The following is a 23,773-nucleotide window of genomic DNA, read 5'->3' on the forward strand; positions in this document are numbered from 1 at the left end:
ACAGCGTCACCAAAGCTGAGGGTGGGAATTTTGGGCTGCTGAATTTTCTGGGACCTGAAATGATTAATTTAGCTTGGTGATTAGCAGCAGTGCAGGTTAGTGAGCCTTGCATTCTCTAGGAAGGTGGCAGGGCTGTTCTCTGGGAGCACAATGTGGCTCTTCCAGCAGCTCCCTCTCCTGTGACACTTCAGCTTCTCTTACCCTCAGAATCACACAAGTGTTACTGCAACGACTGTGCGAAGCGCTGTTACAAGATGCAGGTTGTGCATCTCAGTGCAGACAGGAGGATGCTTGTCTTACTCACTGCCTTCCTATGTGAAGAAGCATTTCAGAGCTGAGCTTTTTCTTCCACGCAGATCAAGCGCCGTGCTTCTGAAGCGCTCCCTGAGCTGCTGCGCCCCGTCACACCCATCACTAACTTTGAAGGAACTCGGCCCCAGGATCCCAGTGGCATTTTTGGGCTGGTGTCAAACCTGGAGCAGCTGGATGTGGATGACTGGGAATTCTAGAAAAAACAGAGACTATATTTGGTTCTGGAGGAGCTTTCTGGACGCTGTAATTTATTGTTCCTGTTCATAAAAGGTGATGAATGTTACACGTAGAAGAGTTTACAGGTCCTTGGGAAGGAACTTCAGCTGCCTGTTTACTTGGAAAGAAGCCTGGAAACAAACGGACAGACCAGAGCTGTGGAGTGTTCTGGTTGGTGCAGTGCCCCATATCCCAGTTCTTTCAGCTGAGCACCAGAACACTACAATGGATGAAGTGAATCTGTTCAGTTATGGTCTCTTTCCCTGTGTTTCTAAAAATGAGTGGCTTCCTTGTATTGCAGGTGAAGGCTGCATGATTCTATTTTTTTTTTTTATTTTTATTTTTTTAAAGGGTGCCTTAGAGTTAAGAAGGGGAGGAAAGCAGTTCTTAGTTTGGGGCATTTTCTTAGAGCTAGTCAGATTTATGTTACAGTGTTGTTACTGGGTAACTTCTGAGGGTGGGGAAAGGAGTGCATTCTTAAGCTTGGTCACTTCTTTATGGGGATAACAAGAAAACAGGAGATAACCTGATGCTGGCCTGGGCACATTCACTGCACTGGGCGTTCCTCTGCAGTCCTGAGCTGTGCTCCAGTTCTGGAGAGAGCTTTTAAGACTCCTCTCAGCTGATGCTGTGTGCTCTGAGCTCCAGGTTGGATGGCATCCCCTCCCATGGCTGCCTGGTCATCAAATTCTAGTGCATGTAATTCTGTGCATGTACCAGCTTTCCTAACCTCCCAGAGCACATCCAGCTCAGCCCTCTGTTAGCTGGGCTGCTTTCACAGCATGAAATATTCATACCAGCCTGTTCTCAGTGACTTGGCATGAAGGAAAAGTAATTTTCACACCAACTCCTCTTATTCACAACACCTCTTTGAATGTTATGTACAGAATGATCTTAAGCCCTCTCTTACTATTGCTGTACCATCATCCCTGAATGAATGACAGATTTGAAAAAAATCCTCTGCTTGCTTTTCACAGCTTCCCTTGATCCCTGGCTGTGGCAGCTCTCCCCCAGCCCACAGCATTTGGTTTTGGAGGTGTGTTTAAGGCTTTCACTTTGACCTTTCCAAGGACCGTGGGTGCTGGAGCTCTTTCCATTCTCAAATGAAGCACTGAGACTCCAATCCTGTATGTGTGGTTGATGGGAGAGTGGTGCTGACAACAGGTCCTTCTTGTGTTTGTAAACTACTTGAACCCAGATAAAGTTTGTTACTCTAGTTTTTTGCCAAAACAAATAAAATATTTCTGAAGTTTGTAAGCCTGCTGTTTCTGCAGAGTGACAGAGGAGTGATGGCAGCAGTGATGCCACAAGCTTTGCAAGCTTATGCTCTTCTCAATTCCAGACTTAGGAGATTGCATTTTGCAGTCCAGCCCACTATGAAGTGGGCTGCAAAAATTTGCTTGCAAAAATTCTCATCCCCATTCCACAGGCCTGGACAGAGATGGTTACTGATACTTGCAGCAAGGGAAAAATAATAAAGTACCAGTGACAGCATAAAACCTTGGGGACCATGTTTGGGATCTGCTGCAGCTGCTGGCTTTGTCCCCAAGGGATGATTCCACATCACCCACTTAAGTTCTAAATCCTGATTGATGTGACTTTTAGCTCTTGACTTCTAGAAACCAAGAGGCAGCAGAACAGACAGGAGGGAATACGCTCCTCTGAGCTGTAATAAATCACAACTAACTGCAGAAGTCTGGCTTACTTCCCAAACAACATTTCCAGAGTGACAGATGAACTTGGTGCAAGCAACTAGTTTTCTAGTTGTCATTTCTCTCCCTGCTTTCTGCATTCGACACGATCATATTTTATGGACTTAAATTTTGGGATAGAGATTACTCCCTGTAACTTCAGGATAGTTTTTCATGCTTCCAGAGCTAACTGGCAGGACACAAGCAGGATAATTGCCACAGCAGGAGTAAAATAAATGGCAACACCTTGTCAAAAGTAACTGAACAGAGTTCCACCCCTCCCTCCCCTGGCCCTCGTGTGGTTCCACTGCTGGCACAGAGGACAACTCTCCGCTCCCCCTTCTGTCCTGTACCTTCACAGAGCAGCAAATGAAGTCTGGCACCACTTGTGCCCCCATTTTAATGACCCCTGGTTGGATGACCGACCAATGGCTGCAGCTGCTGCCCAAGGGTGCTGTGATCAGTGCTTTGTTCCCATGAAAACTTTATTTGGCTCCATACAAAACAGTGCTCTGCTAGTGCGGGTCTTCTCCATGGTCTGAGTGGTCTGACTCCTCTTCCTCTTCCTCCTCCCCTTTGTGTTTTTCCAATTTTGCCATGAGCTCTGAAAAGCAGGAAGAGGCACAATGAGACTCCAGGTCTGAGGGATGTCCAACAGCAAAGCTGGCTGTCCAAGACCTGCCAACACAGCTCTCCAAGAACTGAAGCACCTACCAAAAATCACTTTTCTACACAAAGACTAAACCAGGATGTACCACCATGTGCTGAGCCCGGGGCTTCAGATGCTACAGCACCAGGCTCTGTCAGTGAATTACTGACCTGCAAACAACAGTATCAGAAAAGCTACTGTCTGCACTCTCAGCACCCTCATCAGAAATCAGTCTCCCCACGTTCCTCATCTGGGCAAACACAAATGCTCTTTTTACACCTGTGGAGGCACCCAGGCCCTGACGTGGTGCCTCCAGGCACTGAGAGAAGTTCTGCCTGTGAGCTCCAACTTGCAGCCGGGCCAAAAGCTGTGAGCATACATCAGCAGCCCTCTTTCCCACAGCTGGCTGTTACCTTTTGCTGGGTTGAAGACTCCATTGGTCTGCTTGTCACACACGTAGCAGCGCTGGGATTTGCGATAGTGCTGGAGGGCACAGCTCTCACAGAAGTAATGCCTACATCTGTATGGAGAAACAGATGGCAGTGCCTGTCACCACATACAACTGCTGCATCCAGGAGTCAGAAATAATTGACCACTTAGCCCTGAGGAATGCAAAAGCAAGCTGGGTGCACAGCTTCCTACACAGCATCAGCCCTGTGTTCTCTGCCGTACTCATAAAAGCTATTTCAGCATTGCTTCACTGCTGCTGAATGTCTGCACGCAGCCATCAGCCATCTCTCCCAGAGACAGCATGGGTACAAGTGCTATAGTGGAAGGGCTGTGGTATTCCCTGGAGGAAGCATGGAGGTAGCAGCCACCTGTCAGGACAGCCAGCAGTGTGGCTGCTGCAAGGTGATGCCATCAGGCAGCATCTGTGGAAATCTAAAAGGTGCTTGGACAACAAAGGCTTGAGATCCCTCAAGGAGATGCTTGAGATGTAGTTAGGAGACTCTCTGCATAGCAGAGGCTTTCCCCACCCCCCAGAGAAGCAAACAAGCACGCTCCACCCACCAGCATGTAGGCAATGACAGTGTTTGCAACCTGTCAGAATGGCTGACTGACCAGAGGACTCAACCCACCACAGATGTTTGGCTCCCTCACTTACTTGGTGACCACGGGGTTCTTGAAGGAACTTCTGCAGATGAAGCATTTGAAAGGCATATCCTCCTCATCACTGCTCACCTCATAGTTTTCTTCATCTGCACAAGAGAAAGTTAACCAGACTGGATCAAGAGAGGAAGCAGCCAGGCCAGCAGATGCACGGGGCATGAAATATGGAACATGGAGAAAGTACAGCAGGTGGGATTGAATCTCTGCTGGAAACAACAGAGTTCTAGCATCTGGGTGTCGCTGATGTCAGTAACATGTGTGGGATTGAGATACAATTAGGTCTAATGAGCCAATGTGCTTATTGCTCACCTCACAGGAGCACATTTTCTGACACCCACTTGCTGCTATAGACAGATCCTCCAATTTTTCACATTTCTTTCCAAAACAGCTGCTATTAAACTCTTCAACTCCAACTCACAGAACATCCCCTTTCCTGGAACTGCACAGGGGTTCATAAGCAACACTCAGCTGCATCCTTGGGCCACAGATATGGATTCTGAGTGAGAAATAGGGATGTGACGAGGCATGAAAGCATTCTAGCTCCTGGGCATCTGTGCTGCAGGAAATGGTTCTATCTACCTCCCCAGCTCCACGCTGCTTGCTGCTGGGATTCATACAATAGCAGACTGCTATATTCTGTATAGACAGAGCAAATAGTCCTCCCTGGTAGCAGTCAGTGGAAATCTGAAAGCAGCAGATTTGCTCAGCACTGGCAGTGGTTACTGGTGCTAAGGTAATTCCACAGCAGGGAGTTCCATAGCTTTGTGGAATGAGGAATTCCTTCCATCTAATCGACCCATTGCTTGTGCAGTTTGAGACAGCAAAGTCTATAAGTCACATTCACTCTCCAACATGAGAGAAGGCAGGACCTTGTGGCCTCGTGCACCATTAGCTCAGGGAGCAGGAGAGCAGAGGGGCTGTGCTGTACCATTGACTCCATAGCGGCCTTCATCCAGTTCCCGTTCTATCTGCCAGCCGTGTTTGTAGTCTGAGCGGTCGTGGAGGAATTTGCAGCTGTCTGAAAAGCACAAAGGAGGGGGGATGAACAATCTTCCCCCATTGCCCAGCTGTTCACAGGTCACCTCGTGCAGGGGCAGGCTGAGATTTGCCAGCACAAGGTGAAACCTGATTGCTTCTCCACGCATCTACATTCCAGGGCAGGACCGAGCAGGCCACACTGCCCTCTCAGGATCAACAGGCCACGAGCATCACGGTCTGGATGCCACAGCAAGAGCTCCAGCATTCACCCACGTGGGAGGTGGGATAAGGACCAGGAAATCCCACCCCCACATAACCTCAGGTGAGGAAACACGAACTCTGCCCATGAATCAATAACTTAGTGCCACAAACCTGGGGTCACCCAACTGGGTTGGATCCCTCTGCAGATCAGGGGCAGCACGTGCTCAGCTGCAGGCAATGCCCACTCACCTCCAAAGCCGCAGAACCCCGTTTCTTTGTAGTCCTTACAGATGTCTGGCTGGTAATCCCACCGCACCGTGGCCCGCAGGTGCTCAGGAGCACGGATGGGTCCTTTTCTGAAAGGGTGGGAGAAGGCTCAGGCCAGCTGTGTCACTGCAGTGGAGAAGGGCCCCGGGGGCCCGGCCAAAACCAGATACTGCACTCATTAGATAGGAACAAGTTGGCAAAAACAGCAACATTTCGGCCCCAGAAAAATGCCTTTGGGGACAATGCCTGAAATTCTCTGTGGTTCCTCCCATCCCAGGCTCGTCCCAACCTACCTGACCATTCCTGAAGAGGCATTTCCCATTGATGTGTCTTTGGGCTTCACATACTTCTGGTAGTTGTTAATACCACGGTAAATTTTATCATCTTCTTTTCCTCTCAGTTCCTAGAAAAGAAAAAAGGAAAGGCAATTAAGGGTCAGAAAAGCTTCATGTCACAAACCAGCTTTCACCTCTCCAATACCAATCTCCCTTTCTGGCCATGCCTCCCTTAATACCAAGAAATCGATAATGCCAGAAGTTCCCCCATTTACACAGGCAACACTTTTGGCCTCTCAAATTAGCAGGGAAGAAAAGACTCAGACTCTTGGCATGCAAAAGGGGATGAGTTAAGCACACACACTCCCCCTGCACAGCGTTAACTCGTGAAGGTGAGGCTGACTGACCTCCTGGATTTTCTGGCTGCGCTCGAAGATGGCCTGGGCATCTTTATCCTTCTCTGTGTCCAGTTCATACACTGCTGTGGCCCCCATGTCTTCTGGGCCAACAGGTTTCTGAAAAGCAAGAACAACTTGTGACAACAGTAGAAAGAAAGGCTGTACAAGAGAGAAATCCCCTGGGCTATCAGGTGGGTCAGTGACTGAACAAGTGCTGGGCACGGCCTGCTTCACCCTCCAGCAGTTTCTAACTTCTCTTAGCACCTGCCAGCATGAATCCAGCCTAATGCTTGTGGAAGACAGGATGCTAATTACTGACTGCTCCCAGGTTTTAGCTTGCAAAGTCAGGACACACTGGTCCCCACTTTATTCCTTCAAGCTTCATCTTGTGTTAGCTGGAAACTGATCTCAGCTCTCCCATGTTCAACGCTTCAGTCATGAAGCGCCCAGCCCACACACAGCATGTTTCATCTGAACTTTTAACCCAGCAGCCTGCGCTCAGTTTTAATCCAGTGATTTGGTTTTGGTTCCTCTTGAACACAGTGAACAGACACCTCCTCCTAGGTTTTGTCAGCTGCACAGAAACCGAAGAATAATTACTACCAGCCTCAAATTAAAAACAAATCCAACTTACACACCAAAAGCCTCCACCTCCTCCTAAGAACATGCTGCCCTGCCTTGGCTTCCTCCTTACAGCATGAGCCTTCATACTGATCTCTAATGTGATAATGAGACCTCAGTCTGACCTTGCATCTTTGACTGAGGATAGCTGGACATTATTCCCATTTTACAGAGAAAGAAAAGGAGACACAGAGAGTAAGGAAGCAAATCTGGGGAGGAATAAAAAGCATCAACACAGCAAATGCTGGTACTTGCTTTTAGTTCTACACAAATCTCGACAAGACTCATACTGATGGACACAATTTCACTGGATGAAGAGGAGAGCTTGAGAAAAACCCAATGGGAAGAACATTTTTTCAGCTGTGTCAAAAACTTAAAAATAGTGATTTCTCTCCACTTCAACTGTTAACAAGGCCCTCAGGTTTCCCCATGCCTCAATCCTAAGAAAACAGTGACCTCCCTCTAAAGCTTTTACCCTATTACTACTCACAAGAATAAAGATGGGAGTACATTCTATGTTACGTGAATACCTTATGGAGGAAGGTGCTATAAAACTGAAAATATGGCCCCAATAATTGAGCAAATCTGATTCTGGTGCTCCATCTCCCAAACACTTTGTGTGACTCCAGTCGCACCTCGGGGTTTTAATTCCCACTTCTAAGAGGGAAAGACCAACCTTAATTCACAGAATCACAGAATGGCCTGGGTTGAAAAGGACCACAGTGCTCATCTGGTTCCATCACCCTGCTGTGTGCAGGTCACCAACCAGCAGCCCAGGCTGCCCAGAGCCACATCCAGCCTGGCCTTGAATGCCTGCAGGGATGGGGCATCCACAGCCTCCTTAGGCAACCTGTTCCAGTGCCTCACCACCCTCTGGGGGAAAAACTTCCTTCTAATATCCAACCTAAACCTCCCCTGTCTCAGTTTAAAGCCATTCCCCCTTGTCCTATCACCATTCACCCTCTTAAACAGCCGTTCCCCTCCTGTTTATATGCTCCACAATAAGGTTTCCCCACAGCCTTCTCTTCTCCAAGCTAAACAATCCCAGTTTCCTCAACCCTTCTTCATAGGAGAGATGCTCCAGCCCTCTGAATTCCTAGTTGAACTCCTGATGATGCAGTACATCAGAAGAATAAACCCAGCACAAAACACTTGTGTGTTAGGAGGGAAGGGACACACATCTATGGATCAAAACCAAGACGAGCTGACTGCACATCTGCAGAAGCAGATTATTGAGATCAGCCAGCCCCCCCGACCTCAGCCCGTGCTCAGTCCTTACCGCCGACCTTGTTGATCTGTAGGTGACTCCGATCTCCTTCGATGGATCATCCTCATCGCTGCTGCTCAGCGCGTACGAGGGCCGCTCCTTCGTGCACCTCCTGGTCTGAAGGGCAAACAGACAGACAGACAGCGGCTGTGAGGGATAAACGGGCCCCACGCAGCCCCCGGCCAGCGCAGTGCCCCGCAGGCTCCTCACCTTCTGGATCATGGGGTTGGGGGCCTCCCGCCGCCGCTCCTTCCGCACCACCGTGCTGCCCTCCTCACCGCTGCTCTCTGCGGGGCACAGCGCGGGGCTTAAGGGGCGCCAGGGGGGCCGAACCGCGGGGCAGAGGGGGCGGCGGATCCCCGCGGCTCTGCGGGAGGATAACGAACGGCACCCCGGCACGTAGGCCCGGCCGCCGCAGCGCCCCTCACCCAAATGGCCCAGCGGCCCAGGGCCGGGCCTGACTGAGGGGCAGTGCGGCCCAGGGTGCCAGCAGGTCTTCCCTCGCCTCCCCCGAGCACCGTAATGGGCCGCCTCAGCGCCTACCGCCCCCGGCAAACCCCACGGCCCTCACCCTGCTCCTGGTCGCTGCTGGGCCGCTTCCGCCGGCCTCTACCCGCCGCCAGACCCCGTTTCTTGAAGACGAAGCTGCACACTGAGCCCTCCTCCGCCATCTTGCGCCGTCGCTGCCGGCCAGAGCGGCCCTAGAGCGGCTCAGCGCGGGTCAGCGCCCCCTGCTGGCCGGGAGGACTCGGGCCGCGGGGAGAGCGGCGGCTCCTGGGGGCAGGGCGAGGGAGGGCGCCCCCTGCAGGCGGGGAGGGCGCAGAAAGGAGGAGCCGCTCCCCCTGCCGGGGGGCTGCCGGGCTGCCGGGGAACTCGCGCGTCTCCATAGCAACGGCTTGGAGTGCGCGTGCACCGGTGTGTGTGTGTGAGCGCGCCCCCCACGTGCACGCGCGTGCATGCGTTTGCATGTGCACGAGCACTTCAGCATGCATCCGTGAGTGCGCGAGCATTCGTGTGCACATAGCCAAGCGTGCACGCGTGTGGAGCACACAAGCGTCCAGGCGCACGAGCACGTCGGCATGCACGCACCGTGCACTTTCACGGGAGTGCCGGCACACGAGTGTCAGCGTGCACGCATGTTTCCGTGTGCGTGTGTGCGGATGCCGCTTTCCTCAAGCCAGGCGCGCTGCTGCAGCCCGGCCCGGCGAGTTTCCTTCTTCCATTTGCAGCGAAGCCTCTACGCTGCAGGTGCTGCACGGCCACGCAGCGACGGCACCGATACGCCGCACCTCCCCTCTTGGTGAACGCCGCCGCCAGGCAAGGATGCGTTGCACCGAGGTCGATCGCCGCTCTCTGCGCGCGCACGCGGCCAACAGGAGCACGGGGCCGCGCTCCCGACCCTGATCCGCTGCCCCCGCTTTGCCCAGTGCCGCCCTTCGCCCTCTTCAGGCGAAACCCCGACCCCAACAAAACCCCGACCCCAACAAAACCCCATCCACCATCGCCGCTCCGCTCGCTGAGGGGCGGCCGTGAGGAGCCTGGGGGGATTCGCAGCCCGCTGCCTTCGTGGCCTCGAGCTCAGCACCGCATCCACGGCGGGTGGTGGAGGGTGGGGGGGGCGGGGAGTGGGGGGCGGCGGTGCGGTTTTGGGGCCGGGGGGCCGCCGGGTGAGGGAGAGGCGGCTGCACACAAAGGAGCGACGCTCGGAGCCGCACCGCGCAAGGAACCAATCGCCGCGGCGGCCGCGCGATAAAAGGGGCTGCGGGGCGGCGGGGGGAGCGCGCACGGAGCGCGCCTGAGCGCGGAAGGGACAGACGCGACCGACCGACCGACCGACCGACCGACCGACCGACCGACCAAGCGCGGTGAGGGCTGAGTCCTTCTCCTCGGCGGCGGAGCCCGGGGGTATGGTGGGTTTGGGTTTGGGTTTGTCGGGAACAATGGGGGAGGGGAACAAAGCGGGGTGGGAGAGGGGGAGATGGGGAGAAGGCAGGGCTGCAGGTGGGGAGCCCCGAGAGCAGCGCTGCCAGCCGGGGTCATGCAGCAGGTGGGGGTTTTTCCCCCCCGAAAAATGCATGCGTGACCCCACAGAGAGGAACTTTTGCTTCGGGAAGCGGCTCGGTCGAGGGACTGTAGGGTGGGGGAGCATACGGGGGATGCTGTCTGGGCACTGGGTGCCTTTTGGGGTTGGGATTCTGTTGGGAGAGCAAGGAAGAGGAGAGGGATCTGCACCCGGTGCTGAGTGGGGAAGGGAGTGAATAGGGTCTGGGAGTGCGGTGCTTGGTGGGGGGGTGCAGCATTTTGGGGCTCCCCAGCTGTGCTGAACTCCCTCTTTGTTGTGTGCTGCATCCCGTGCTCGGGGGTGTGGTGGGGTTGGACAGATCCATCTGCTTAAGCTGAGCAGATTGAGCAAAGATAGAAGAAAACCTGTTAGATCCCTGCTCCCCTATACCCCCCTTCTCCCCCCCACCTTGGCTGCTGCCTGCTGCCTCTCCATGCTGTGTCTCCCAGCACCCATCCAGCTTTACATCCCTCCAGCCACAGGTCTTCCATCACCCTCTCAGGAGGCTGTTGCATGACTGTGAGATTTGATCCCAATATGAATGCACCCCCAGCCCTGGCATAGCCCTGAGCAGCTGGGGACCCCCTCAGGGCTTCACAAAGGGAAGCAGCTCTGCTTTCAGTAGAGAGAAAGGGAATGGATTAAAAAAACCAAACCAAGATGTTGTCACCCAAGAACTACAGCCGGGATCAGCCCCAGGTGGCAGCCCTGTGCTGTAACCATTGGGTAAAGGGAAGATCTGATCCTTATAATCCCTTAGGATCTCTCGGACCAGCTAAGATACTACATAGATGATGTTTTTATTGGTTTTCAACTGGTTTCTGTTGATGGGTTGGGCATCTGTTTTGGTACACTGGAGTTGTGTGGCAGCGTGCTTCAGAAATGGGGCTTTGTGCACCGAAAGCATCACACGAGGGCTCTCCCAGCTGTGCTGCTGCATATTTAGGGCCAGGGACAACATGCCTGCAGCATTATTAATGCTGATTAAAAAATAATGGCAGGGTAACTGATGTTGTATAGTGTGAAACAGCCTCGGTGCTGCTGTCCTCTCCCCATGGGGTCCCGCAGGAAGCAAACTCCCAGCTGAGCAGTCAGGGTCCACCTCAGCACGGGGTGCGCAGTGATTGCGTGCATCTTCGTTTCCGTAAGGCTCACAACAAAAGTGTCTTTTTTTGGTCCCCAAAGTCCCATGAGACTTCTCATTAGGGAAGGGAGTTCCATTGGTGGTTTCCTCCTGCAGGGCTGTGAGCCTGCAAGCAGTCCCTTCAGCCCAGCTGCGAGGGGGTTTTCCTTTTCCTTCTTGCCCATCCTCAGCTCTTGCAGCCCATTGTCAGGCAGCTGCCATGTTCCCATCTCTGCCTTTGGCTTTCCATTAAAGTCATCTTTTCATCTGCCATCTGGGAGCGTTGCAGAGCTTACCTAGCTATTAGCAAAGCTCTGGGATGGAAAACGTTAAATCTGGGTGAAGGGATTATTGCAATCATTAAACACACAATATATTTCTCACTCCTCTGGTTGCCCAAAGCCCACTCCATATGGCCAGTGAGCGGAGGGCACTGCAGGAGAGTGAGCATTTGGGATCAGTGCAGAGGTGACAGAGGAAGAGTGCATCAGCACCGCTGTGTGCTGCCAGGGAAGGGGTCCAAGCGGGATGCAAAGGTCTGAGCCCTCCTCTGGTGTAGGGATGGAGAACCTCTCCTATAGGAACAGATTAAAGGGATTGGCTTCTCGTGGCCAAAAGAGAGGAGGCTGATAGGCCATGAGTACTTTTGGGAGGCAAACTGGAAGCAAAATTCCACAATAAGAGTAAAGGGATGAACATGTTGGTAGGAAACTGGGAGGTGGAGTTTCTGGGTAGGACGTGGGGGAAGTCTTCTAAGACTAAGGAAGAACTGAGAAGGGGGTGGAAGGGGCATAACTGCTATAACTGTGCTCGTGTGTACTGCACTTAATTAGTACCATGCTGCAGAGCTTCCAAGTCTTCCTTCTTATGAAGCATTTGTGCCTGATGCCCAATCTGAACCTCCCAACCTGTTGTTGCTGCCTGCTCTATCATCTGGCTCTAATGAGAGAGATTTCTCTGCCTGGAAAAGAATCTCCTCTCCCCCACATAGCAGCTCCCTACTGCATTCGTCCACTCTCTCCGAACGAGATCGCTGAACCCAGGGAGCAGAGATTCCCTTCATGATGCTTAATGGATGCCATAAAACATGGCTTTAGTCCAAGGGATGGGCTGCTCTGTGCTTCAGTTCCCACTGCTGGAAAACAGATGGATCCCAGCAGCATCCTCAGGGCATGGCTGGACCTGGTGCTCCCAGGGCTGAAGGTAGGAGAGCAGAATGGCTGGGCAGGGGCTTCCCTGGCTCGTGTGGGTCCTCCATTGTTGCCCTGACAAAGGCAGCCCTGTTCCTCCCCACAACTATTCCTTGTCAGCATCCCTCAGCATTTCAGCTGCAGATTTCCTGCCCGCTGGCAGCCTTTCAAGAGACGGCACGGAACGTGGATGGAAAGTGGATGAGAGGGGAAGCCGTGCGTGGTGGGGCCGAGTGGGGTCGTGGGGGCTGCGTGAGCGGCCCATCTGGTTCCCTCCAGAGCCCTCTGTCCTGGATTGCAGCAACAAGAACCTGGGTTGGGTCCCAAACACCGGTGTTGGCCTGGAGCCACGCAAGGAGCCCGGATCTGAAGCCAACTTAGAATCATGGAATCATTAAGGCTGGAAAAGACCACTAAGACAATCAGGTCCAACTGCCAGCCCATCACCACCATGACTTGAGGTCTGCCAAGGATGGAGCCCTGACCACCACACTTGCTCTGTTGTCCCCCCACGGCTGCAGCTTGCTGCCCCTTTTCCTGAGAAGCTGCAGCAGCGCTGGTGATGTTGTGTTCCTGGCCTGATGCTGGCCTGTTTGATGCTGATTTGTTTCACAGCATGGGCTGGCCATGGCAGGTGTTTGCATAACCCTACATGTGGTCATGGGGACATCAGCAGTACCGAATTTCATGGGGGAGATGCCCGATAGCCCCTCTGAGGAGTGGAAGCCATGCCACGCTGCTGGGGAAAAGGCATCTTCTTGGGATGGAGAGGGAGGGGGCCTGGATCCTTTCTCCCCCCCCTCCCCCCCCCCACACACACTGTGCTTGGTCTTTGGGAAAGCCTCTGGCCATGGCACAGTGATCCCAGCAGTAAACACTGACTTCACAGGGCTGCTAATGGGAACCATATGGCAGAGAGGGGCCTCTCACCCTTTGCAGTTTTGCAGTCACGCTGCTTTCCTGTGCCGGAAAACCATCATCAGTTTTCAGAGAGGCTCTCAGCCAGCAGTGGGCTGCTTGGGGGCCCAGTGAAATGAGGCTGGTAGGCAGCAAAGGGCCGTGATGCTGAGCAGGAGAAGGGGACAGTGCTGTGTGTTGGAGGCAGGCCATGGTTATGGGGAGATGCCGTCCTCCTGTGAGTCGGGGAATTTCCACAAGGGGCCACTCCAGATGCTTCCCTGTCCTTACATCTGTCCCCAGGGCCAGGCAGGTGAGAGGCTGTGAGACAAATGTTTTGTGACTGAGCAGCTTCTGGGCTGAATGCTGCCTTCTTCAGCCCAAAGAGCTCCTTGGTTAGTGCCAAAAGGCAGAGCTGCAGCACTCCTCCTGCTGTATTCCCATGGCAGCAAGTGCATGTGCCCTGCAGGTGACCTCCAGCCCCACTGTCCTGGGTCAAAGACAGCTTGCTGAGGTCACCAAGAAGCCCCCAGAGCCAGGCTGAAGCTGGTGGTTTGGGCACTCAGTGCATCCTGCTGAATCCAGTGCCACTGAGATCCAGTTCTGTCACATTGCAGCCACCAGAGCTGCTGTCAGAGGCTGCTCCACCTCCTTGGGCTCAAGCCCAGATCCACTGGAGGGCCATCAGATGCTCCAAGGAAGGGCAGGAAGAGCAAAAGCTGCAGGGTGAAGGGGTCCTTGTCCCATCCTGAGCTGTATGATAAGAAGCCAATAGTCAGTCCTCCTCCTCCTGGGCTGTGTGAAGGAGCTTAGGAAAGGAGGTCTGGAGAAATCAGGGCTAGCAGCTGTGGTGCCAGCATCCACCATAGAGGCCAGGACTGAGCTTCCTTGCTTTGTCACAGACATAACACGTGGCCTTCGTGAAATCAGCAAGCTGTTCCAGCACCAGCAATCTTGGCATCAGTGTGGCAATGTGTCCTGAAGCAAAGCCTGTGCCATGGGGGTTCCTCTGCACACAGAAGCATGTTTACTGCTTTGAGCTCAAATCCCCCCTGTGCCGACCAATGCCTCCTTGAAACAGTGATGACAGCAGCTGGAAGCCTCTTAGAAACACTCCTGCGGTCTCTAGTGTGCTCTGTTTCCTTTATCACTTCAGCACACCCTTCCCCTTTGAGATTTCTACCCCTGTCCTTGGGCAGGAAGGATGTTTAGCAACATCTACTCTTGTCTGGAGGGCAGCTAGACCAAAGGGGCCTCTCTTGAAACAAAGACCGGGGCACGGGGCTGCAGAAGGGTATGTGCATGGAGAGTGTGTCTGGATGGAGAACATCAAGATATGGGTTGGGATAATTGTGATGGTCTTAAAGGGAATGGGATTGGGGAGCTGCTGCATGCAGGAAAAGAGGGGAAGGGGAAAAACAGAAGCAGAGGGAGCCAGGGATCATGGGGAGGAAGGGGCTGGAGGAACAGGGGAAACTGAGGCAGCTGGGGTAGGGGAGGAAGATGGGCTGTGAGGGGAAGAGGAAGGGGTGGAGAGATGTTGGAGGGACGGGCGGCGAGAGGTGAAAAGAGGTGAGGAGATCAAGGGCTGCGCATCCGTGCTGGAGGTACATGCAGGGTATGGGCCAGAGGGGCTTTGTGGGTTCTTTGGGTTCCCCATGGGGTCTGTGCACCACGCAGACCCTGGAGGTGTGGGAGGGATGGTGCTGCACCAGGAGGGGGGTGGCAGGAGGAGGGGGGTGTCTGCATGGCCTCCAGCATCATCCGCCTGCGTGCGCTGCATCGTGGCGAGCAGGAAATGACAGACAGACCGCAGAGAGGACGGGAAATGATTTCGGTAAAACTGGAGTTGTGTTCTCAGCTGGGGCTGGGAAGCGTCTGCACCGAGGGCTGCCCAGCTCAGGTCTGGAAGCCTGGCTTTGCTGCTCAGGTGGTTGAACTCTGAAAGCAGTCGCTCATTTGGGGTGTTTGGTTGCAGCAGCTCGAGCCTGATGGCAGCTGCTGGGTGTTGGGGCTTTCTGGGGATCAAAGAATTCCCCAAAGCCAAATCGTGGTTGCAAATGTCACTGGGAGATTGGATTGGCAGCACATCTCCATCATTGCAGAGCTCCTGTTTGCAGCCAGGGCAGCACGGGGGGCTCAGAGGCCACAGCCATGGCTCAGTGTCCCCACTCTGCTCCTCCCTCTGCACCAAGAGCTCAGCTCCCCATCTGTTTCACATGTGCAAAACAGGGCTCATCAACCCTGACCTTTTATGGCTGTTTTGAAGGTAAAGCACAGTTGGGGAAAACCCCGAGGATCTGTCAGTACCTTTTCATCCGACTTTTACCAAAAGAGGTGGTGTTTTTTTTTTAGTTACTTTTTTTTTTTCCTGTGCTGCATTAAAGCTGTGCTGGGAGGCATCAAACTCACCCTCACGGGTTGCTCAGCCTAAAGGCAACGTGAGCTCCTCAGAAAAGACAAAGTTCCCGTCACTCGCTCCGCTGAGCTGTGAGCCGCTCTGTTCAGCAAAGCTTCTCTGGGCTAAAATTAGGCTAAAATCCGGCATCACCCATCTTTTGGTGGCTGCACCAGTCTGGGCTCTGGGTTTGCTGCCTCAGCAGGACAGCAGCTCTGGCTGGAGGCTGTACCTGCCTGCTGACAGCTTGCTACCGCCTGCCGACCGCCTTCCACGCGTGGTTTGGAGGATGCTTACAGCAGCTGCCACTTTGCTTCCTGTCCCTCTCCCATCCAAGCCCAATATCTTTGTATGGGAAAGCATCAGAGCCGCATGCTGTCCCCACCTCAATTCCTAACATTGAGCCCTATGCCAGATCTGGCATGCCTGGAAGTCTTGGATCCCCTGAGGAACCCCTGTGCCCCACAAGGAAGCCAATATCACACATCAGCTCCTGCAGAGCTGTGGGGTTGGGGTAATGAAACCGGCCACGCTCCCACTGACATTTCCTTTCCAGGTGTTGCAAGAGGAGAGCTTTCAACACCTCCCCAGAAACATCAGCCCACAGACTTCAAGCTCAGGATTAAACCCACCGAGGAGGGGACAGAACCATGTTCCAGGCCTCGGAAGCCGCCAGCACAACCCCATCTCACGTATGTCGCATCCCCTGCAGTTTGCATGAGAATTCCAGAGCCAGTTGAGTTTGTTCTCAGAGGCTGAAGGCTGTGCATAGAGGACTTGGTGTTTTAGAGTGACTGAAGGCACAGCTGTGCTCAGACAACAGGACTGGGGGGTGGGAAGGTTCCAGCAGAAGGTGCTGTTTGCTGAGTGCATTGCTGAGCACGTTGTCCAGGCTCTGGTGCATCTTATCCAGCGCTGCTCGCCCCGCTCGGCTCGGGTTGCTTTCTGTTTGTTTGGGTTTCCATGGCTTTCCGTGATCACAATTGCGAGCATGCGAGCTGCTTAGGATCGGGGCGATGGGAGATGGAAAAACATAAAGGCTTGAGAACATCCCCTGCTGGGACAGGATATGGCCCTTCCCCGAGGGAGGATATCTCAGCCATGGAATAGATAGCGTGCCTGGTCGGAGCCAGGAGGCTGCCGAGAAGTGACGAGCAGCAGCAGAGCACTGCAGCCTTGGGAGCAGATAGGAGGCAGCAGCCCTGCTCAGCATCCTCCTTAGCGCTGCTCACCGAGCCTGGAAGGAGCCCGTGAACCCCAACCTCAGCAGAGCACCTGTGGTTGCTTTGCTGGCGCTGAGGGATGCAACTGGTTTTACACAACCTGAGCCTCCTCTCTGCCTGCGCTGCTCTGTTGACTTTGGCTTTCTCTTCAGCCTTGTGCAAAAGTGGGAGGGAGAGGAAAATCATGTCCTCGACCTCAGGCGGTGAGAGCAGCTGGGAAACGTCTGGAGAGGCAGCTTGGTGAAGTGAGAGCTTCCTGTGTGTCTCTTAGACAAACTGTTTCCAAAAATACAAAGAAGAAATGCTGGGGAAGGACGAGGTGGGAGCTCACCCTGGGGACAGAAACGAGGCTGTGCTGCCCAAACAGAGCTGAAGCTGCAGCAGGGAGGCAGGAGGTGATGCTGTGTGGTCACTGCCTGATGGGGACCCTCTAAGGGTGCACTGAGACTTGCTCAGAGCCCCCAGGGGCAGAGGCTTGGGCACCTCAGAGTCTGCATCTGCTCTTCCCACAGCTGTGGGCTCTGAGTGACACCCAGCACGTCCTTAACTCCACTCTCCCCTCCGTGCACACAGTCTGCAGGGACTTGTGGAAGCTTTTCGGTCTCGCTGATGGCGCAGGCGTTTCCTGTGCAGCACGAGGGCAGGCCTGGCTGCTAACAGGGGAACTCAGAGACAAAACATCTGGTGAGGGGCAGCCAGCACTGCGTGCTGCATCAGTGAGGGGCATCCCAGATACAGCACAGGGAAACTGCCAGCCCTCCTACAGAGCCCTGAGTGTTGGATGAACCCAATGTTTTGTTGGCCAGAAGGAACCACGAGCAGCCTCTCATGCCAAAACAGAGCTGTTGTTAATAAAAACATCAAAACAATAAAAATAAAACCAGGGCAGCATGTGCTGGTTTGCCAGTGTAGGTCACAGGGAGGGTTCTGCTGCAGCCACTCTGCAGAGACCCAAGGGACGTTGAGGCAGGGATGTTTCCTGCTGCCCTGCTCAGCTTTGCTGAGGGGCTGATGTCAGCCCTGGAGCCTTGGTGGGCAGTTGAGGAAAGGAAGCACCGCCTGCAGATGGCGAGAGCTGCATGACCCTGGGGTCTCTGCTCGTGTGCTACCTGCACTGAAAAAGCAGCCAGTATGCTGTGACACCTTGCCACAGAAGCAGAGCCATGGCACGCTGCTACATCCAAGCTTCGGTGAGCAGTGCGGAATGGCAGAGCTGGCTGCTCTGTGCCCATGACCCCAGAGAAGCCCTGTGCCTTCCTGGTGCAGGTTTCAGAGCCCATCGCCGGCTGCCACGCGCAGCTCAGTGCCTCACCTGCCAGTCCCTAACTCCCATTTCAATTTCTCTCCTTAGGAGGCAAAGAGCAACTCAGGAGGCAGCACGGTGCAGCGCTCCAAGGTACCACAATTCTCCTGCACCCGATTGCTGTGGGAGGAGGTGGGAAGGACAGGGATGGGCACAGGATCTCCAAACCCCTTTCCTCACCTTCTCTCCCTTTGGTTTCCCCTTGCCCAGTCCTTCAGCCTGAAGGCCCAAGTGAAGGAGATGTGCACTGCCTGCCAGAAAACCGTCTACCCCATGGAGCGGCTGGTGGCGGATAAATTTGTCTTCCACAACTCCTGCTTCTGCTGCAAGCACTGCCATGCCAAGCTCAGGTGAGCAGTGCTGGGTGCTGCTGTGATCCTTACTGGCAGCTACGGGGTGTGGGGAGGCTCTTCACCCAGCTGCCCATTGCAGCCCCCCTCTTGAAGGGCAGGGGAGGACCCTCCGTCCCCTTTCTGCTAAGGGCCATCTGCACGTTCCTTCCTCTTTCCTCCCTTCTCCCTGTGCTCCCAAGCCCTTGCTGAGCCCCACTAACCCCTCTCCTTCCCCAGCCTGGGCAGCTACGCGGCACTCCACGGGGAATTCTACTGCAAGCCCCACTTCCAGCAGCTCTTCAAGAGTAAAGGCAACTACGACGAGGGCTTTGGGCGCAAGCAGCACAAGGAGCTGTGGGTGCACAAGGAAGTGGAGAGCGGGACCAAGTCGGCATGAGCAGGGCACGGCCCACCCTTCCCTGGAGCCCAGCAGACAGCACGGAGCAGTGCTGAGCCAGCGCTGACTGAGCTGATGTAAAGCAAAGGGGACCCAAGCAGTAGGGAAGGGGAGGCAGCTCAGCTTTTCCTGGGGCCTCTGAGGATGTCTAGAGGGGTCCTACAGATGGTAAGGATGGGGCAGAGGTGAGCGGGGTGCAGCCCCCAGACCCAGAGCCCTCTCTCCCTGATGAGATCAGACCAGAAGCGCTTGCCCCCTATGAAATCCCAGCCCTGTGCACACATTCCAGGCCTGCTGCCGTGGGAAAGGAGATCCAAGGGCTTTGAGAGCCCCAACCCAGCCTGTAAGTCAGAGCAGAGCTCCTGGTACCAATGCTGCCTTGCTGGGGCTCTGAATAAGGATGGTCTTTGGTTTACATCAGCTCAGTTCAGTTGGGATTGTTCAGCCTTAAGGATGTTGCCCTGCGACTGTTTAACAGTGTCTGTCTTTTTTATATTTGCCTTCCATTGGTACGTTCTGCGCTAGAGCCGAGTGCAGCTCCATGCGTGACACCTCTTTTATTTTTGTAATACAAGGTTTCCAAGCCTTCCCTCTCTTGTCCTGTGCTTCCAGGGGCACAGGGAGGTGGGAGCAGCGGTCAGGTCTGATCCATTGCTGTACAAAGAGCCCACACAGGACTGAGGAACCATTCCTGGGGATGCGCGTGCGATGCTGGGGCTGAGACAGACGTTATTTGGGGAGCAAACTCAGGATTTCACATTGCACACCAGTGAGCTACAAAGCTCTGAGCCGCTGCTGTGACCACAATTCAGCTTCCACGCAGAGCCCAGAGACCAGCCTTGGAGGCAATTCACCGTCGTGTGAATTCTGTCTGCCCTTTTGCTTACATGCACTTTGTGGCTCATTCGCTTCCCTTCATGCCATCGCTGTGCCCAGTCCCAGCAGGCGGGCAGGGATGGCTCCAAGCTGGGCTGGCTTCCATCAGCCCCAGCTGCTGAGCTGTGATGTTTGGATGGGGGAGTCCATACTAATTAATGAGCCTAACGAGACCTAATGCAGTGAACCCAGGTGGGTCTGTTTTTAGTGATTATTTACCTCCTTCCTCCACACGCATGATCTGCAACCCTCATCTGCCCAGCAGGTCAATGGCATCACAGAAGGTGACCAGGTTGGTCAGGCACAATTTCCCCTTGCTCAATCCACAGTGATTCTGATGACCTTCCTCTTCCACTTACAAGAGATGGGTGCAGGCTGTCTACCTGTGTGACCTCAGAGGGACGGGTGACCCCCAGTGTCCCTCCTGCTGGACATCACATCTCCCCTTGTTTGTTATGAGGTTTCCTAAAGACACGTGTGAGGATATGCAGTGCACAGCAAGGACTGCACACACAGAGCTGTGAGTGCCAGCCTCACAAAGCGCTCTGCCCTCCATCACACAGGTCTGCTGGCTCCTTACACCACAACAGAAGCCACTTCCTGCCCGGCCCTGCAAGATTCATCACAGCACAACAGTGCTGCTCTGCACAGGGGCCCTGTGACCCCGATCAGGTTCCGGTCCTTTCCTTGGCTTAGAAAATGAAAACAGGCTCCTTGGTTTTGCTTCCTGTTTCTTGCTGGCTTCACTTCCCCATTCTCACACTGGCAGGCTGCTGCTCTGTTCTGCACAGCAGGGAAATTGTATGCAAGGGATTTTAAACTAGCCTAGATAATTTTCCATTCTGAAAACTGAAGATTGGGATTTCGCCTGATGACAGAAGCAATCCCTGTTCTCTACTACTCTCCTATACCCCCTTTCCATATGGGCGCAGCAAACTCTTGTTGATGCAGCAGAAATGGAAGGAACACGAAATAGCAAGAGGCACAAGGTCTTCAGAGTCTATCTGTATCTTCTCTACCGCTGCTTTCTGCAGTCCCCTTTTTCTCATTCTGAGAACAGAAAGCTGACCCAGACACCACAGTTTGAGGGGGGCATGGGGGGGACACATAAGTGAACCTGATGAGCATCAAATTCACACACAGGGAGAAAAGCTGCCATCACTGCTGCATCTCCCTGGATGGACGCAGCACACAGAGCTGCTAATGGCAAACTCTGCTTCCCAGATTAACCTACCAGGCTCCATGCACAGGGAAGCCCTGGTGGTAGAGTGCATGGGAAGATGTCTTAAACAATGCCCTGAGCTTATCTGATCTGCCTGGTGTGTGTGAAGGATGTTCTGCACAAGTGACAACACACACTTTCCCAGCGAATACCAAAAGCTGCAGCAGAACAGCTTAAAACTTCTCCAGCTGTGAGGTTTTTGTAAGGCAAAGATTAAGAAAGGGCCAAAAGCACTCCTTGCCCCTAATATTTCTCTAAGATCCAGCTGATTTTAGGATGAGTCTCACTCCCTTTCGAATCCTCCATCCTTCTGGCTGCCAGCAGCAATCTACTGGTGCCGGATGCTCAAGTTCCTGCGATTCGGGATGCTCAGACCCACAGCTGGCTGGAGTAAGACTTAACAGCGTAAGTGCCCATGAAGAAGAGAACCACAGGAGGTTCCCAGCACGCACAGCTGCCAAACGCCGTCCCAGCTTTTATTGGAAGTTTCCGAGCGGCCAGGAGCCAGCCACCAGCTTGGAGAAGCATTCCGTGCTCCCCCTGGTGCGGCTCGGCAGCACCGCGCAGCGGCACCCGCAGTTGGGATGGATGTTTCGGAGCTATTTGGGGAGGAAACCGTCCGCACTGCTGGGCTCAGAGGGCAGCCCGCAGCCTTTGGGGTGGGGAGGAAGAGCTGGGGAGATGGCTGCAGCATCACAACTACTGGGGAGGCTGCACGGAGCTCGGAAGTTGTGCTTGGATGTAGCACGATGCCACAGTGCCACCTGCATTTCCTCTCCTCCACTGCAGAGATGTGGGCCTGCATTGGAGATGCAGAACGAGCACTAGGCAGAGCTCCACACCAGCAGAACAGGGGACGGGGCAGCGAACTGTGCCAGCATTTCTTGGATCTCGTGCAATACACCCACATGGTATAAAATCCAGAAGACGTTGTTCCTAGTTAAGACTTTACGATGCTAACAGAAATAGCCACAGCAGTCTAATATAACCAGCCTCTTTGAGGATTTGAAATTACATTTGCTTCAGAACTGTGTAGCATCGGATTTAAAGAGAAAACTTACCTTGAGTCACCTTCCCTTGAGCCACGTTACAAATATAACACCATTGATGGGGGGGGAGGAGGGGGGAAAGCAGTTGAGGTTTTTAGGTTCATTCCTTGTGTGCACTGGTCACTCCTTGTGGCAGATCATTCCCACCTCCAACCCGAGTTTGCACTTTTCTCTCCCACCCCCTGCTCCAAACCACCCAAGAAGCAGCGTGGGGAAGATGCAAGGCAGGACCACACACTGCACTCACGGAACACAGCATTTCTGTGGAGCGTGTTGCTCCTGAGAGGGCAGCCCAGGAGTGAACAGGCCATCCTGCAGCCCTGACGCATAAATCTCACGTCCATCCTTATAGCAAATGTCACAACTGATCAACAGAGCAGTTAGGAGAGGGAAAGCCTCAGCTTTGGGAGAGGTGTCCCAAAGCAACAAGTTTTCAGAGCCTGTGAGCTTCTCAACTTGGCCTGTGGCACAAGTGGGAATTTCAGGTTCTAACACAAAGAGAAGTCAGGAAGCAGCAGGAGATAGAATCATAGAATCATAGAATCACCAAGGTTGGAAAAGACCTAAAAGATCATCCAGTCCAACCGTTCACCTATTGCCAACAGCTCCCACTAAACCACGTCCCTCAACACAACATCAGCACAGACGGCGGTGCCTGGTCCCACAGGACATTTTGGCTCTGATGCAGCTTCAGTTGTCTGCTTCTCATCAGGTTTGGAAGAGCACACAAGAGGCACACGTGTACTTGTTTCACGTGCAGGGGTTCCTATTGCATCAGCCTGTTAACCCATCTATTCTTAGTTGTTCACATTTAACATTAACAAATATTTCTGCGGTTAGTGGACATAGAAACAAACTATGTGCTGACCTGGGAAAGGAAAACTGCAGGGAAAGTCGTGGCTCTGGCCCAGCATCTCAAGGGACCACAGTGGCATTGAATCCACTGCTCAAGTGACAATGGCACTCAAGCCTAGCTCATAAACACAGAACAGTACCAGGAACAAATGAGCATCTGAGCAAGCACTGCAGACTGACTTTACAGGAACGTTATTTCTGTCCTTTCCTAAGATAGTATGCTGGAAAAAAAATAAAGCCTGAAAACATTTGGAAGTGTGGGCACCCATTCCCTGACTACTTCAGGACAGCTAGGCTTACCCTGCCCAAATCCTCAGCACACTCCATGCAAGAGCTCCCTTTTGCTGGACAGCATCAATTCTGGCAGCAGAGCTCGTGGTGTCTCACATTTACCTGAAGCCCACTGGCTTCACTTCCCCACGTCCTTGCTTTATAAAATGACCCAACAACACAGCCAAGGGAGAAACAATTCAGGAACAGCTTCCAGATATTTGGAATAAATGCTTTCAAGCAGGCTGAGCTTCACAAGTTGGAGCTGCAGTTATTCACTTAGCAACCTCTCTGGGGAATGATTCCCACGAGCTCCCAGCTGAAGCAAAGCATCCCAGCCAGGGCAAACACCATCATGCAAACCATCTCCTCGTGGTCCTGCTGCCCTTTTGCCTGATGACAATCCAACTCTGTAGGCACTGGTGAATGAGGACCATTTACAGACCCACGTCTGGACTAAAGAACTCACTCACAAAGCACGATCCAAAGCTCAGCTTCTGCTCTCCATCGCAGACTCTCCACGTGCAGAGCCAACAAAGCAGCCCAGCTCCCCTCCTGCAAGGTGAAATGAAGACATTGCTATTTTTACAC

The 23,773-nt window shown here is 53.6% G+C and overlaps 3 protein-coding genes across 17 annotated transcripts in view; 2 read left to right on the top strand and 1 right to left on the bottom strand.

Annotated features, from left to right (window-relative positions):
- Positions 1-1,785, top strand: part of STRADA (STE20 related adaptor alpha) — a 99,262-nt gene extending 97,477 nt beyond the window's left edge. For all 8 annotated transcript variants that reach the window (XM_048926987.1, XM_048926989.1, XM_048926986.1 and 5 more), the window contains one exon: positions 357-1,785. In XM_048926987.1, the coding sequence (XP_048782944.1) occupies positions 357-509 (153 nt within the window). In that variant the 3' untranslated portion in view covers positions 510-1,785. The remainder of the gene's footprint in view (positions 1-356) is intronic.
- RNF113A (ring finger protein 113A) lies at positions 830-9,580 on the bottom strand. The gene is made up of 10 exons (XM_048927003.1): positions 8,557-9,580; positions 8,196-8,272; positions 7,998-8,102; positions 6,107-6,214; positions 5,718-5,827; positions 5,407-5,513; positions 4,907-4,996; positions 3,974-4,067; positions 3,282-3,388; positions 830-2,823 (listed from the first exon to the last, which is right to left on the bottom strand). The coding sequence occupies exons 1-10, from the start codon at positions 8,654-8,656 to the stop codon at positions 2,735-2,737; spliced, it is 987 nt and encodes a 328-aa protein (XP_048782960.1). The 5' UTR covers positions 8,657-9,580; the 3' UTR covers positions 830-2,734.
- Positions 9,581-9,637: 57 nt separating this feature from the next.
- LIMD2 (LIM domain containing 2) lies at positions 9,638-19,499 on the top strand. 8 transcript variants are annotated; one of them, XM_048927012.1, is made up of 5 exons: positions 14,773-14,864; positions 16,212-16,347; positions 18,230-18,274; positions 18,392-18,531; positions 18,751-19,499. In XM_048927012.1, the coding sequence occupies exons 2-5, from the start codon at positions 16,306-16,308 to the stop codon at positions 18,908-18,910; spliced, it is 387 nt and encodes a 128-aa protein (XP_048782969.1). In that variant the 5' UTR covers positions 14,773-14,864; positions 16,212-16,305; the 3' UTR covers positions 18,911-19,499. The 8 variants fall into 8 exon arrangements, with proteins under 8 accessions (XP_048782965.1, XP_048782963.1, XP_048782966.1 ...); XM_048927008.1 differs by lacking the exon at positions 14,773-14,864 and adding an exon at positions 9,638-9,895 and having other exon boundaries at positions 18,230-18,531; XM_048927006.1 differs by lacking the exon at positions 14,773-14,864 and adding an exon at positions 9,638-9,890 and having other exon boundaries at positions 18,230-18,531.
- The last annotated feature ends 4,274 nt before the right edge of the window (positions 19,500-23,773 follow it).

Source organism: Lagopus muta, chromosome 25 (genome assembly GCF_023343835.1).
Source record: "Lagopus muta isolate bLagMut1 chromosome 25, bLagMut1 primary, whole genome shotgun sequence".
Classification (NCBI taxonomy): Eukaryota; Metazoa; Chordata; class Aves; order Galliformes; family Phasianidae; genus Lagopus; species Lagopus muta.

Coding starts and splice junctions, on each gene's coding strand:
- LIMD2 (XM_048927008.1), top strand. CDS start 16,306: ATGTTCCAGGCCTCGGAAGCCGCCAGCACAACCCCATCTCAC. Junction 16,348..18,229: donor CCAGCACAACCCCATCTCAC/GTATGTCGCATC, acceptor TTCTCTCCTTAG/GAGGCAAAGAGCAACTCAGG. Junction 18,532..18,750: donor CACTGCCATGCCAAGCTCAG/GTGAGCAGTGCT, acceptor CTCCTTCCCCAG/CCTGGGCAGCTACGCGGCAC.
- RNF113A (XM_048927003.1), bottom strand. CDS start 8,656: ATGGCGGAGGAGGGCTCAGTGTGCAGCTTCGTCTTCAAGAAACGGGGT. Junction 5,828..6,106: donor GCAGCCAGAAAATCCAGGAG/GTCAGTCAGCCT, acceptor TTTCTTTTCTAG/GAACTGAGAGGAAAAGAAGA. Junction 5,514..5,717: donor GCCTCTTCAGGAATGGTCAG/GTAGGTTGGGAC, acceptor CCACCCTTTCAG/AAAAGGACCCATCCGTGCTC.